Raw genomic sequence first — 17151 nt, 5'->3', positions numbered from 1 at the left:
TAGGTAAATAAGAATACGTTTAAATAATTGCCTTATAGCTTTAATTAAAACTTAATTAAAATTTAAATATTATAGATAAAAATATTGATATAAAAGTTAGAAAATAGCAAAACATGCAAAGCATCAAAATCCTCGTCGAATGTTTGTTCAGTCGATATACATGAATGTTTATTCAGCCTATGAATGATTTCACAATAAGTAGAACAAAGGAATTTTTCAGAAGTATTTGATGAGATCAAAGTATCCATAATATTTCAAGCGATCACCAATAATCACTCTTTTACTTTTGTCATTAAAATAATATTCTCTATATTCTCTCTAAATGTAATACTTTTGTCGTTCATATATTTAAGTAAAGTTAATTTCGCATGTGAGATTTCCTTATTACCAGTACCCACTTTAATCGCATAGCATTTTTAGTTTTTAGGTACGAAATGAGGTACTCAATTTCCAACATTTTCTGTTTCTTGAAGTTTTATTTAGTCGATTAATCAGGTTTGTTGAGATGAATATTCGTTGAAACAGTTATGTGTGATCATTCTATATCGAACTATGGTGCTAATTTTTCGTTTCAATTTTCGGAACTTCTGGATTTATGATGCTAATTTTTTTCACAAAAGTAAAACACTTTTATCTTTTGATCATTTTATATCAAACCATTCCTTTAATTTATTTTATTGCAACAAAATTCATTCATTTAAATAGAAAGAACAATAATATGGTGAATATTCTGAAAGCAATGCATGTTGTCCCCAAGTTTTGGATGAGAAATGCAATTTTGGAACACAATGCTTTCAATTCAATTCAACTAATTTCAACTGGAAAATTCTGCAAAAGCAGAATGAAACAAATAGCATATAAATGTCTTTAAATTTTGCAGCACAACTCAAATTATTCAGTGTGGCAATAATTCCAGTGCTTTCCTATGAACAAAAATTAAAAAACTTAATGCTTTTTCATAGTTTCTCAAAGTTACATAAGGAGAAGGTTCCTTTGTGGAATGAAACCCTCTTAGAAATATTATGCGATTCTGGAGGGAGGATTTCACTACCATGGAAAGTAAGAAAAGAATTTGACCGAGATTTCTCGAATCATAAATTGCTTAGTATTTGGCTAATCCAAATAGCACACTTTGAATGATTGTTAATTAGTGCTTAAAATTCTATAGTCAATTGAAAACTTTAAAAACGCAGCATTTAATGTTTTAATTCGCAGTCAATTACTTTTCTTTAGTTCAAATTTGATTAATCGAGATGGTGAAAATGAAGAAAGGAATCATTTTCTTTCTTATCATTGCTTTTTCATCCAGCACAAAGGTATTAAATTTGTTCCAATTTTTTGTAAAACAATCTGTTTCCACTGAAATAGGCTCTGGTTTCACGTCCCGTAGGAAATCAAGATGCCTTTTTGTGAGCTTCTTTAAATGAACATTTCCACTTTCACAAATTTTGTGATTTCTATTTTCTAGTTTCGTTTTTTTAGGCAACAACTCCAGGAATTACGTTAGTAACAACAGTCTTTTTCACATTAACTCAGACAATAACAACAAGAACAGTTTCTTCTTCAACAACAATGACAGCATTGTCAACCGAAAATAAGAAAAAATCTCAACTACTTGTCCAACAAATAGAAAAAGAACAGTCTTTTCTCCAAGAACTCCTGAATGAACACCAGCGTCACCAACAACTTCAACAGCTACTCGAACAGCTACAAAGCCAGTCACACTTTCAGCACCGTCTTCAACAGCAAGAGAAAGCTCGTCAGCAACTTGAACAGAATCATGGCTGCGAAAATAAACAAAAACTTCTTCATAACCAGCAACTTACCCTTAAACAACTTCAGAAACAACAACCATTTCTGAACCAACTTCAAGAACAACAAGAAGTTATTCTTCAGCAACTTCTTCAGAGACAACAGACTGCCCAAACTCTACTGCAGCAACTACCTGATCAGCAAAAATTACTCGAAGAACAACAACCTATTCTTCAACAATTTTTGCAGCAGCAATTGCGTGCACCAAAACAAACACTGCAGCCATCGACTTTGGTTCAACAAGCGCTTAACCTTCAAAAACAAATGGAACAAAATCACGAGCAATCTCGAAATCAAGATCAAAATAATCTTAAAAATCAAATTCAGAAGCAAGAACAACATCTTCAACTGCTTCAACAGCACGGTGATCTATTTGCAAAACTTCAACAACAGGGACAAGTACTCTTTCAACAGCTTCAACATAAAGTGCTACTGATTCAGCTTCTAAAACAGCCTCATTATTATCAGCAATTACTTCAAAAACAACAACCTCTTCTTCAACAACTTCTGCAACTACAACAACAACTTCTTGAACATTACCAACAACAACAACCACTTATTCAGCAGCTCCTCCAACAACAACAACAACTTGTGGAGCTTATGGAGCAACAACAACAACTTGTTGTACAAATGCTTCTAAAACCTCATCATATACCTAATCTCCTTGAACAACTTCGCCAGCTAGAAGTCCAATTCCAACAACTTATGCAACAACAACAAGAACTTCTCCAACAACTACAGCAGAAGCAACCTTCACTTCAACAACTTCTCCAAAAACAAAAGCCTGTCGTTGAAGGACTTCTGAAAAGCAAACAACAATTGGATTCTCTTCTCAAAATTTTAAAACAACACCAGAAATAATCATTTCTCAAACAACCACACTATCAAAAATAAGTGATTTCGTTTTCTTATGCGATATCTGTTTTATTTTTTTATTTTTTCTAATCAACGCTGCAATTTACAATTTTTTCGAAATTTCCACATAAAATTGTTCGGTGATTTCCTGCTTCATTAATTTTGAATCAAAGTATTGAACTAATCTAAACAACTACCAACTTCTCTGCAACAAAATTATATTTTACAGTTGAAAAAGAAGTAACTTGTGGAACTATTAATATAACTACAAAAATATGAAAAATATCCGCCAAAAAATTTTTCGATGTATAAATTTTAATGAATAAAAATTACATTTCAGTATGACTTTTATGCGTGTTGTTTCACTTATAACTTCAGTTTATGCTATTGGAGCTAAGCAATAAACTTTGATGCCACAATTAACAATAACTGACAGTTTTATTCTAAACTGCAAAGATATCATTTGTGTAATATAATTTGTTTATTTAATATCATTTTTGGTTCAGCAATTTCAGCACAATAATTTTATGTAATATCACAGAATCTCGAGCTTATATAATTGATGAGAAACTTTGACTATGAGTAAAGCAACTAAAAATCGGTTTGATCCTAATAATATGAATATTCAGTTTAATCAGTTTAATCTTAAAAATATTAAAATATTGAAAACTAAGTAGTTCGGTCATAAAAGCAAGAAATGAGTGTTTTTTGTTTGATACTTTAATCATTTTCATCATTAAATAATGCAGAAGTTATTAAATAGTACAATAAATAAATAAATTAGCAAGGAAGAGTTGGAAATAATTACTGGTTAGGAAGACAAAACATGAAGAAACGTTGTTAGTTATTCCATGCGAACGAGGAAAATTCGAGAGGACATTAATGATTTTGGATATGAGAAGCGATTGCAACTTGGTCACAAGAAATAATGGCTAACAAATTAGGTCTGTTGTTAGACAAATCTAGTAATTAAGTAAAGATTACAGGTATTGTTAGTAACATTAGGAATTAGAACATCATCGGAACAATAAAGAATATTCAAACATATATTACAGAATTGATTATGATGAAGGAATAAGGTTAGAGAAGACATATCTGGAAATGGATCAGGATGAAAATGGCAGTCAGTAAAATAACGAAGTTTGAAAGAAAGATTAGGAGAATGAAGAGAATCATGATTATTCAGAGAACAAATAGAAAGAAAAATGTAAAGTAGAGATTATTGCAATCGAAGAATTGATGACAAGACAGAGAGAAGTACTGAATGCTTTTCAAAAGTTTATACTATAACTAAAGATGAAAAAGTCGTAAGTTGGTCTTAGAAAAATAAAGATGTTGTCCCGTGTCAGCAAAACGATATAGCTTAACTCAAGAAAGGTTGAAACGACAGTGAAAAGAAGTCTAACTGATTACGATGAATATTTGAATGATTTATTTCAAGATGAAGTTATTGAAAAGATGAAGAAAGAATCTGCATTAGACTGTGATAAGCCCATCAGAAAACCACCTGCGAGTTTTATTTGATACTTTAGCAAAGACATACATAGATTATTGGTAGGAATAATATTACGTATAGAGAAGTATTCCTAGAAGTAGTCTCTCTATAAGAATAATATGGTCATTCTTAGAGTATTCCATCAATGCATTAGGATTCATTGAAGTTTAAAAGTGTTTGGTATTATTCATGGCACAAATTAGAATGAATAATTGTTGGTTATTAGCATGTACACTTCTATCTTATAGAATTAAACTCATTGTTTGAAATCGCTTTTGTTTTTCCTTTCGTTTTTGTTTGCCATCTAAGTTACGCAGAGTTACTGAATATGAGTATGAATATTAGATATATAGAATTTTTATATCTTTAAAAGAAATTACTTCCAATTATTCCTTACTATTTTATTAATTTGTTGTGCTATTTTAATAACTTTTGCATTATTTGATGCTGAAAATGATTAACTAAAGAGTAATAAACAAAAAACTCTCTTTTTTGCTTTTATGATCAAACTACTTAGTATATTTCCAATATTCATATTATTAGGATTAAACCGATTTTTAGTTGGTTTACTCATAGTCAAAGTTTCTCATCAATTATATCAGCTCGAGATTCTGTGATATTACATGAAATTATTGTGCTGAAATTGCTGAACCAAAAATGATATTAAACAAACAAATTAAATTGTACAAATGATATCTTTGCAGTTGTAGAATAAAAGTGTCAGTTAATGTTAATTGTCGCATCAAAGTTTATTGCTTAGCTCCAATAGCATAAACTTAAATTGAAAGTAAAACAACACAGAGAAAATCACATTCAAATGTAATTTTGCTTTAACTACTGCAGCAAAGAACAAAAAAGGAAAAAAAAAAATAATTGGCTTATATCCATAATTAAAACGTTAGTTAAACATAAATATTAAAAACAAAAATATCGATATAAAAGTTGAGAATACTTCATTTTTCCTTTATTTAAGTTTTGGGTGATAATACTGGTATCGTTATTAAAATTATTTTTGAAATTCCTGGATTCGTTGTTGCAACAAACATTTCATAAATTGAAGGTTTAATTACCTGCATTTGAGATATTAAGGGAAGAACAAAAGAAGCAAAAACAGCCTTCTATCTTTGTTGCTATCTGAAAGAAACTGGCAACATCTTTAATTTCAAATTAGTCAGTTCAGACTTTCCACGAATATTTAAGAGAATAGTTATGCATTTCAAATCGTAAGCTGAGCATTTAAATTGGTTGTTAGCAACGATAATTGGGTATTAATTAGTAAGTCCTTCGCTAATTTTGTCGTTTGGTATCGATTTTGCGTGGAATTTGAGTTTGTCGGTGCTTTCTTATAAATTTTTCTCAATTAACAGCAAAAATTCTACAGGTTAATATCCGGAAAATTCTCTATTATTATTCATTCGGAAAGAACGACTGTAAGCAATGGATAATGGTTTGTTGAATTTCTCTGAAAGATTGCACGAATCGGCGATAAAACGATTGATGGAGTAGCGGTATTTTTTAACTGGTATAATGCGGACATCTTTTTTTAAACTATTCGTTGATCATTTCAACTTTATGATATGATAACATAATGATAAGAGAATTTATATTATTGAATTTCATTTAACTCTCGCTCTGCTTTGTTGATTTAACTCATTGTTCTTCTCTACTTTACTTCTCCTTTGAAATTAACTTATACGTTTTGGTACTAAAATTTTTTGAATTTAAAATTTCAATATCTTATTGGCATTTAATTTCCGAGCACAAATCGTATTGCTGATCAAAAATTCTTTTCATATAGAAACAACATCTAGTGTTATAATTCATTCGTAGCTTCTTTTCATTGACAGTTAGTCAAAAATATGAAAGGTATGTGAATTTTGTACGTATAACATCAGAGAATGAATAATTGAAGCATTGCTATAAATAGAATAAATAAAATTATTTTATGCAAAGTTAAAAATTATTATTTTTTTCTTCAAATTCTATTTTAAATAAATTCCGTTTGCCTACTTTCTATTTCATTTATTATTGTTACTTTTTCTGCTTTTCATTCTTTTCATAATTTTATATATGTATGAAATCATTTTTATACAAAACCTCACAATTTACTGAAATAATTTTCTTTTACGTTTTCGATGTTGCAAAAAAAAAAAAAAAAATAATAGTAATTCAAGCAGTGGCATAATAATAGAATTTTTGATAATAACAACTTGAGGGTCTAATTTATTAAATATTTTCCGGAATGCACTATTAATAGAGGATTTGCTCCATCGGCGATTGAATTTTGTTTATATCTCCATCTGATTTTTTACTTTGATCATATTTCGTTGCCTTGCTAAAAAAGAATTAAAAAAAAATTCTGCTTGTCAAAAATTAAATTTTTTTTCATTTAAAAGAAAAAAAAGGTGAGAATTGGTAAATTATGAGCAACAACTGATAGTATAATTTAGCAAAGAATAGTCAATGAAAAGTTAACAAATGTCATGAATCGTTATCATTGATTAATTAATTAATTTAAATCAATCCCCATCAAATAATGACTCGGAAACTTATTATTCTTCAGTGCAAAAAGTTACTTTCACTTGATGAAAACTAATTCTTTTTGAATCAAGCTTTTTGCTATCATTCTTAAAACAAAATGGAATTAAAGCAAACTATAAATGGTGACGAAACGGTTGTTTGTTGGATTTATACAAAAATTTTTCATCAGAAACATTCAAATGAACTGACCATTAATTTTTTTCTGCTTTATCATTAAAAGAAAACTTAAGCAATCACTAGCTAATAGGGAAGTCATTTAGTGCAGCAAAGAATAGAAGAATTTCTCTTAAAATTTGTCTGTATAAAGAGGAATCTCCTCTCCCTCAGATGTACTTCCTCAATTTTTCTAATAATAATTTCGATTAGGATAATTTTATCTCAATAAAATTAAGATTACTGTTAAACATTGCTACTTCACAAAGTACTCCCTATTTGGCTCTATAAATTACTCAAATCAGACCCCATTTCACGACAGGTAAGGTACAAAACATCCACTCAACGCATATAATCAAACTTACTTTCATTTTCATTCTGAACTGATAGCTGGACACTTTCAATTTCTCTTCAGTCCAATTGAAGACCTAGTAATTAAAGATAACATGCAATAATCGGTGAAAAAAAATTTGCAAGCAACTCGCAAATTCATATAACAGCCAAAACATCTAGGCTTGATGGAATTCCATGTGAAATCTGAAAGCAGAGGTTAATTACTCAATTTCCATAAGCTATTATGCACTTCTGGGAACAAAGCAAACTATCACTGAACTTTCTAGAAAGCGTAGGAAGAAAGGAGAGCAAGTAGTAAGTATCGGTCGTTCAGCAAATGAAACGGAAAAAGATGTTTCAAATGACAGTACATTAAGAAAGGAAAAAGTTTATTTCATCACTGATCGGAACTGATGGCTGAAGCTTCTCAAAGAAACAAATAATTTTTTTTTTTCAAATTTTCAATTTGTGTAGAGCACATCGCCCATTTCATTTCCAAATTATTAGTGACTTACGCACAGTTTGATAAATCCCAACTGTCCGTAATAAATTTTAAATATTCAACTGCATGCAAGTATGCAAACACCTATGTAATGCTAATGTAATGTGTATGTGCAACACTATTTCAGAATTAACAGTCGGTCACTGAAGTGCCAAAATTGGTGAGCGATCAGTCTAATCGTTTTTGGTAATACCTTTAAAGAAAAGAAAGAGGCGGAAGCACGGACAAAAACCGTTTTTCAATATCAGAAAAGTTTGTATTATAACAAAATAAGAAAACAAACCAATCGTTTAATTTATTTTATTGTAATAAAATTCATCTATCTAAACAGAAAGAACAATAATACGGTGAATTTTCTCAAAGCAATGCATGTTGTCCCCAAGTTTTGGATGAGAAATGCAATTTTGGAACACAAAGCTTTCAATTCAATTCAATCAATTTCAACTGGAAAATTCTGCAAAAGCAGAATGAAAGAAATAGCATATAAATGTCTTTAAATTTTGCAGCACAACTCAAATTATTCAGTGTGGCAATAATTCCAGTGCTTTCCTATGAACAAAAATTAAAAAACTTAATGCTTTTTCATAGTTTCTCAAAGGTTGCATAAGGAGAAGGTTCTTTTGAAAATGAAACCCTTTTAGAAATATTATGCGATTCTGGAGGGAGGATTTCACTGCCATGGAAATTAGGGAAAGAATTTGACCGAGACTTCTCGAATCATAAACTGCTTGGTGCTTGGCTAATCCAAATAGTACACTTGCATTATTGATTTGAATGATTGTTAATTAATGCTTAAAATTCTATACTCAATTAAAAACTTTAAAAATGCAAGATTTACTATTTTGATTTTGAAAAACTCAAAATTTACTATTTTGATTCGCGGTCAATTACTTTCTTTTAGTTCAAATTTGATTAATCGAGATGGTGAAAATGAAGAAAGGAATCATTTTCCTTCTTATCATTGCTTTTTCATCCAGCACAAAGGTATTAAATTTGTTTCAGTTTGATAGCACTCATCATCAGTCTATGTCCACGATGGAATTGCAATTTCTTGAAATAGCTTGAGTCAATCAATAAAGCTTTTACTGATATCTAAGTAGTTAAAAGAATGATTCGGATGAATCTTTTTCCACTGAAATAGGCTCTGGTTTCACGTCCCGTAGGAAATCAAGATGCCTTTTTGTGAGCTTCTTTAAATGAGCATTTCCACTTTCACAAATTTTGTAATTTCTATTTTCTAGTTTCGTTTTTTTAGGCAACAACTCCAGAAATTACGGTAGTAACAACCTTTTTCACATTAACTCAGACAGTAGCAGCAAGAACAGTTTCTTCTTCAACAACAATGACAGCATTGTCAACCGAAAATAAGAAAAAATCTCAACTACTTGTCCAACAAATAGAAAAAGAACAGTCTTTTCTTCAAGAACTCCTGAATGAACAACAGCCTCACCAACAACTTCAACAGCAACTCAAACAACTAGAAAAAAACCACTCGCACTTTCAGTGGCTTCTTCAACGACAACAGCAACTTCGTCAGCAACTTGAACAGAATCCTACCTGTGAAAATAAACAAGAATTTCTTCATAAACTGCATAGTACCCTTCAACAACTTCAACAACAACAACCATTTCTGAACCAACTTCAAGAACAACAAGAAGTTATTCTTCAGCAACTTCTTCAGAGACAACAGACTGTCCAATATTTACTGCAGCAACTACCAGGTCATCAAAAATTACTTCAAGAACAACAACCTATTCTTCAACAATATTTGCAGCAACAACTGCTTTCTCTAAAACAAAGAATGCAGCCATCGACTGTGCATCAAGAAGCGCTTGAACTTCAAAAACAAATGGAACAAAATCACGAGCAATCTCGACATCAAGATCAAAATAATCTTAAAAATCAAATTCAACAGCAAGAACAACGTCTTAAACTTCTTAAGCAGCGCGGTGTTGTAGCTGCAAAACTTCAACAACAGGGACAACTACTTTCCCAACAATTTCAATATTCACTGCAACTAATTCAGCTTCTACTGCAGCCGCCTTCTGATCAGAAACTTCAAAAACAACAAACTCTTCTTCAACAACTTCTACAGCTACAACAACAACTTCTTGAACAATACAAACAGCAACAACCACTCATTCAGCAGTTCCTCCAACAACAACAACAACTTGTGGAGCTTATGGAGCAACAACAACAACTTGCTGTGCAAATACTTCTAGAACCACCGAAAATGCATGATCTTCTTCGGCAACTTCAGCAACCACAGGCTCAATACCAACAACTTATGCAACAACAACAAGAACTTCTCCAACAACTACAGCAGAAGCAACCTTCACTTCAACAACTTCTCCAAAAACAAAAGCCTGTCGTTGAAGGACTTCTGAAAAGCAAACAACAATTGGATTCTCTTCTCAAAATTTTAAAACAACACCAGAAATAATCATTTCTCAAACAACCACAGTATCAAAAATAAGTGATTTCGTTTTCTTATGTGATATCTGTTTTATTTTTTTATTTTTTCTAATCAACGCTGCAATTTACAATTTTTTCGAAATTTCCACATAAAATTGTTCGGTGATTTCCTGCTTCATTAATTTTGAATCAAAGTATTGAACTAATCTAAACAACTACCAACTTTTCTGTAACAAAAAATATATTTTACAGTGAAAAAAGAAGTAACTTGTGGAACTATTAATATAACTACAAAAATATGAAAAATATCCGCCAAAAAATTTTTCGATGTGTAAATTTTAATGAATAAAAATTACATTTCAATATGACTTTTATGTGTGTTGTTTTACTTATAACTTCAGTTTATGCTATTTTAGCTGAGCAATAAACTTTGATGCCACAATTAACAATAACTGACAGTTTTATTCTATAACTGCAAGGATATCATTTATACAATTTAATTTGTTTATTTAATATCTTTTTTGGTTCAGCAATTTCAGCACAATAATTTTATGTAATATCACAGTATCTCGAGCTGATATAATTGATGAGAAACTTTGACTATGAGTAAACCAACTAAAAATCGGTTTAATCCTAATAATATGAATATTGGAAATATACTAAGTAGTTTGATCATAAAAGCAAAAAAGAGAGTTTTTTGTTTATTACTCTTTAGTTAATCATTTTCAGCATCAAATAATGCAAAAGTTATTAAAATAGCACAACAAATTAATAAAATAGTAAGGAATAATTGGAAGTAATTTCTTTTAAAGATATAAAAATTCTATATATCTAATATTCATCTTCAGTAACTCTGCGTAAATTAGATGGCAAACAAATACTAAAGGAAAAACAAAAGCGATTTCAAACAATTAGTTTAATTCTATAAGATAGAAGTGTAAATGCTAATGACCAACAATTATTCATTCTAATTTGTGAATAATACCAAACACTTTTAAACTTCAATGAATCCTAATTCATTGATGGAATACTCTAAGAATGACCATATTATACTTATAGAGAGACTACTTCTAGGAATGTTTTTCTATACGTAATATTATTCCTACCAATAATCTATGTATGTCTTTGCTAAAGTATCAAATAAAACTCGCAGGTGGTTTTCTGATGGGCTTATCACAGTCTAATGCAGATTCTTTCTTCATCTTTTCAATAACTTCATCTTGAAATAAATCATTCAAATATTCATCGTAATCAGTTAGACTTATTTTCACTGTCGTTTCAACCTTTCTTGAGTTAAGCTATATCGTTTTGCTGACACGGGACAACATCTTTATTTTTCTAAGACCAACTTACGACTTTTTCATCTTTAGTTATAGTATAAACTTTTGAAAAGCATTCAGTACTTCTCTCTGTCTTGTCATCAATTCTTCGATTGCAATAACCTCTAGTTTACATTTTTCTTTCTATTAGTTCACTGAGTTATCATGATTCTCTTCATTCTCCTAATCTTTCTTTCAAACTTCGTTATTTTACTGATTGCCATTTTCATCCTGATCCATTTCCAGATATGTCTTCTCTAACCTTATTCCTTCATCATAATCAATTCTGTAATATATGTTTGAATATTCTTTATTGTTCCGATGATGTTCTAATTCCTAATGTTACTAGCAATACCTGTAATCTTTACTTAATTACTAGATTTGTCTAACAACAGACCTAATTTGTTGGCCATTATTTCAGTGACCAATTTGCAATCGCTTCTCATATCCAAAATCATTAATGTCCTTCTAGGTTGCATGGAATAACTAACATCGTTTCTTCATGTTTTGTCCTCTTAACCAAATTCTACTTCTATTTTCGACTTTTCTTGAGATTGCTTCTCCATCTCGATGGAACTTCCGTCTTGCCGGATCCTTCTCAGTACTCCACACAGCGTACTGTTTTGATCTGTGAAATAGTTGATATTTAAATATTTAATAATATTTTTCTTTGGATAAAACTTAAGCATTGCTTGCATCATCTCAAATCCTTTAACTTTCCTAGTCTCGCTACTACTTTTCGGTTATCATTCAACTGATAAATAGGCAAAAAATATCAAAGACTTTTTGCCTTTCCTCCGGTCGTTTTACATAATCTTATATACTGAGGGTTCTTCTGAGGGGTTTGAGTGCTGTCGCACAAATAGTCACTCATTTTTATTTATCGATAATTAAGTTTAGACTTTGTGTTTTGGGAGCTAAAAACTCATTTCATGATGTCTCAGCAACTTTTCTTTCAAATTTCCATTTGCTGGATTTTTTCGTGATTTCTAGAACTGTATAACTTTTATTTACCCTTCTAATATTACTATAACTTCCATTGTCGAGACTTCGTCCACTTCTCCTTTATCAGGATAGCAAAAGAGATAATCCGGCAACTTATCAGTTATGGTAGTCCACAGCTTGTTTGTCTCACTGTTCTCCTCTAATGTTTTTAATTTGGGGAGAATGTTCGGTAGTTCCTTTATCAAATTTTTGTCTAATCCTGCCCAATTTCTGTAACGCACTGCATAATTCCACTATTTTTCAAATTTCATGATCAATATCATTGACAGTAAGTTACTTACGTATTCTAATGTCTCTGCTTTGAAACATCCAATTAAGTGTAAAAATTCATTTATAGCTGTCTTTTATCAGTTGCATCTTCAAATTGCTTATAAGTGATTTCCATCAAATCCTTTCTTCATTTCTGGAGGGTTTCTTACTTGTCGTTACTAATTTCTTGATTAGTTCAATTAAAGTCTTTTGACTTGATTTTGCGTTTTATCCATTATTTGCTGATTTTTCTCACACAATGAGCGTATCCGATCTATTTCAATTAGAAAAGATCGAACAGAAAGCGATTTGTGACAATTACTGAATAAGCATTCGACTCGCAAACTTTTTTGTCTTTAGCAGATCGTAATGCTTCTTTGCATTTCTTTGTTAATATATTTGCCTTAGAAATGATTCTTTCAATTATTTTTAAATTTCTATTCATAAGTACTCTTCTTTCTAAAGATTTCGACTTATTTTGATTACTTAATTCTTGTATTTCTTCTGCATAAACACTTTCTATCTTTTCGAAAACTAATTTACCTATCGGCTTAAGTTTGTTTAAATTCGTTCTAATAAGGTATAACATGAGCTTTTCATCTTGTTTATTATGCATCTGGTTGAATTACTTACCGATGTTTTCATTCCTGGCTTGTGACGTCAAATTTGTCAACAATTCTTTCTATCGTGATGGAAAGACTGAGAGAGTCAATTCTTCCCTTTTAGTTCTCGATTTGTAAAACTTTATTCTTATAAAATGCTTAATACTGCAATGAACTTGGCAATTAAAATTTCAATAAGACAGCTGTAATAACGATATCGATAATAAAAAGACAGTAGCACCCCAATATTCCAACCAACACATCCAACCCAAATAAATTTCTATAAATGAAATTGTTACTTTATCGAATAAAAGTACAGTCTCGCTATAAGATCACAAGAATTAGTATCTTTATGGCGGCTTCTGCTGGTGCAAATGTAAAACAATGAACATAAATGACACAAAGATATTTGTCTTTCAATAAACTTTCCTTTGTTTTCAATACTAGCAACAATCTCAGAGTCTAAACTCTGAACCAAACATACAGATTACTCAATGTATTCCCTTCCAGCAGCACTTTGACAACGTAAAAAGTAGCATCAGCAGTTCTCCATAAAGAATTCATTGAAAATTTGTCCAGCAGTATTACCGAAGAATACTTCCTTGCATGTGAATCAGAATGGTAATTCAATATTTATAATCAAAGATTGATTTCACATTACTACTCATCATTTAATATGAATAAAATCAAATATTTTTGTATTATTTCAGTTAGTAATGCAAACAAAACAGTTATCAAATATATGTAATATGTTTACGACCGTGTCGGGCAGAATGGACTAACCAGCACCCCTTGGGCAGTCATTTTAAACAGTGACAATTTCGGATGCGGGCAGATGGAACTCATTTAACCCTTTAAAGTTATTCATCTAACCTACTACCTCAATATTTCGCTGCTATGGCCCAAACTTGCAAATTAAAAATAGCATCCTTTAGTTCACCATAAAATGCCCAGAGTGCTCATCAAAGGAATTCAAAGGACCTAGAAGTCCAGGTACTCTGAACTCCTTGCTCACCTACCCGTCTTGCAAGAAAAGCAACCTTACATACTGCAAGCTTCATAGATATTTCGGAACATCAAGAACAGATGATGAGTCAGTAATATATGAATTCTAACCTCAGAAGGCTCTAGAGAGTTCTGAAATGCATTGAATAACGAAATAAATTTGAATCGAATATGTCGAAATAAATTTGTATTGAATTCATAAGACTAAAGATTGTCTTATTTGAATAATTCTTAGATAAATGTTTCAGTTAAGAAATTCCTTATCTAAAACTCATCTAAATTGTTTGGAATTCTACTGTATTCACAAAGATGTTGAAAATTGCTCCCAATTTTAATACTAAAAATTTCCAACCAAACAGCCAAACTTAGACTTAACTTTTAACATCTAAAAATTGTAAGAGTCTGCTGTTTTGACATTCAGTCTTATGAGTAATTGATGTAATGAGAGAGTAAAGATTATCCGGAACGGAAGCTCTTTAGATACGGTAATCATGTGCTTTGTTATAAACCACTCCTATTCTACAAGTTAAATAGAGGAATGAAGGTAGTTTTTCTCGATTGCACTTCGGAAGTTCTACACTCTCTCCTCTCCCTCAGATGTACTTCCTCAATTTTTCTAATAATAATTTCGATTATTTCATCTTGTTAAATGCAGATAAGCTCTGCTGTACCGCAGATAGATTTATGATTATTCTCATATCACATCTAAGATTACCAGTTTAACTATCAGGAAAACATCATTTTCTCGTATCGCCATCATTGACAAAAGAGGATTTTCTAAAAATAGTTTCGAGACATATTAAAAAAAAAATCGAATAAATTGCTAATTCTGGATACGATGATCATGTATATATATAGTGATACAGTGATATATAATGATTACATATATAACAGTGATTTTGTGTAACGATTATCGAGAATGAACTATTCGAGAGAATATTGTGTCACATATGTGAAATTCTGCATTTATTTTACATTACTTAAATGAAATTAATATTTATAATAATATTTAACTTTGCATCTTGTCAATATTTTTTAAATTCAAAGTATCAGAAAAAAAGAAAAAAAATTAAGCAATCTATCTTTATTTAATCGAGAATATGTATATTTCTTGAAAGAACTAGAAAAAATAATGATAATGTTGTTATGATATATATATAATATTAATAATATTATACTGAATAATCATTATGCATAATGAATAAATGCATTTATGATCAACCAAATATGATCATCAATTGTTCATACAGCAATCAATTTTTATTAAAAAGTTCAAACATTCACAATATTTAGTCGTTTTGGAATCACACCTCAAGATTTCCACTCGTTTATAATTAATTAATTAATTATACATTGGCGATGTATATATTAGCATTATTGCTATCAGTAAGTAAATATGCAATTTAATTAATGTATGAAAATTTGTTTTTGCTTTTTTCGAGAGAAAATTATATGCATTCTACCACTCTAGTTACTGATTTAGTTCATACCTGATTTCTATTAACTATAATCCAATTAATAATTCAATAACTCATACCTGATTAACTATAATTCAAAAATCATACCTGATTTCTATTAACTATAATTCAATTAATAAATCAATAACTCATACCTGATTAACTATAATTCAAAAATCATACTGATTTCTATTACTTATAATTCAATTAATAAATTAATAACTCATACCTGATTAACTATAATTCAAAAATCATACTGATTTCTATTACTTATAATTCAATTAATAAATTAATAACTCATACCTGATTAACTATAATTCAAAAATCATACTGATTTCTATTACTTATAATTCAATTAATAAATTAATAACTCATACCTGATTAACTATAATTCAATTAATGGCATTAATAACTCAATTTCACTATTCGATTATGTCATTTTATTTACTATTCAACAGCACTTAATGTTGTCATTTCCTCTTTTTTCTGAAAAATTTTCACAAAAAAAACAAAAATTGCATATCTTTATAAGAAATTTTCCTTTTTTCTTTTTGCTCAGTATTTAATACAGTGTAAAGAAATAAAGTAAAATTGTTGCCATTAATTCCTGATGATAAAATGATTGTATTATTATCACTGATGAAATGTTGCTAGTTGAATATGCCAGTTTGTAAAAAATGAATGACAAAATATCATTAGGCATTTTAATACGAGTATTAAAATTAATATGTAAGAAAAAAGCAAACTTTTTTTAAAAAAAAAAAAAAAAAATATCCAAAATGAGAAAACTAAAATAGAATCTGAAATTAAAAAAAAAAAAAAGTTAATAGAATAGGCAATTGACTTTTTAGTAGGAAAAAAAAGAAAAGAAAAGTTCTTTTGATATTTATCACTTCCATTAATAGTTGCCAGGTGTGAGACTATTCACAGTTTCATTTATTTTGAAGATTTACACCATCAATTCATACAATAACAGTGCTATTTGATAGTGATAATTTAGCTACTCACTCAACACTTTATTAAAATTTTTTTCATTGACTTGAAAAGCTCATTGGAAATATCTCCTCTATACATTATTTGTCATATTACTTGACCTATACTTACATTTGTCGTATAAAATGAATCAAAAATTCTTGAGAAAATTATTACAAGTAAATATTGTAAATATTCATCTAAATATTGAAAATTTCAATAAGTGTTGACAAAAATAAGAATTAAATCAAAGAAAAAAAAGAAAAAAAAACAACAAACATACCGAGAAAAAAAAAAATGAGGCATACCAAGAAAAAAAAAAAGAAGTTTATATGCACAATGGGGAAAGGATAAAAGGGAAATAAAAGGGGGAAAAAAGTATAATATTAAAAAAAAAAGGCACTAGTAACAGAAGTGAAAAACCAAAGATAAAGGA

At 29.7% G+C, this 17151-nt stretch overlaps 2 protein-coding genes across 2 annotated transcripts; both read left to right on the top strand.

Annotated features, from left to right (window-relative positions):
* Positions 1-1253: 1253 nt before the first annotated feature.
* Bm17719 (Uncharacterized protein) lies at positions 1254-2673 on the top strand (the record flags this gene model as incomplete). Its single annotated transcript, XM_001892450.2, has 2 exons — positions 1254-1316; positions 1483-2673. 2 exons carry the CDS (start codon positions 1254-1256, stop codon positions 2671-2673), a joined length of 1254 nt encoding a protein of 417 aa, XP_001892485.2.
* A 5939-nt stretch (positions 2674-8612) lies between these two features.
* Bm17718 (Uncharacterized protein) lies at positions 8613-10134 on the top strand (the record flags this gene model as incomplete). The annotated part of the gene is made up of 2 exons (XM_043081329.1): positions 8613-8675; positions 8947-10134. 2 exons carry the CDS (start codon positions 8613-8615, stop codon positions 10132-10134), a joined length of 1251 nt encoding a protein of 416 aa, XP_042937263.1.
* Between the last annotated feature and the right edge of the window lie 7017 nt (positions 10135-17151).

This window comes from Brugia malayi, assembly GCF_000002995.4.
Source record: "Brugia malayi strain FR3 genome assembly, contig: Bm_v4_Chr4_scaffold_001, whole genome shotgun sequence".
Classification (NCBI taxonomy): domain Eukaryota; kingdom Metazoa; phylum Nematoda; class Chromadorea; order Rhabditida; family Onchocercidae; genus Brugia; species Brugia malayi.
The sequence above is the reverse complement of the archived record's forward strand: the minus strand, read 5'-3'. Positions and strand labels throughout refer to the sequence as shown.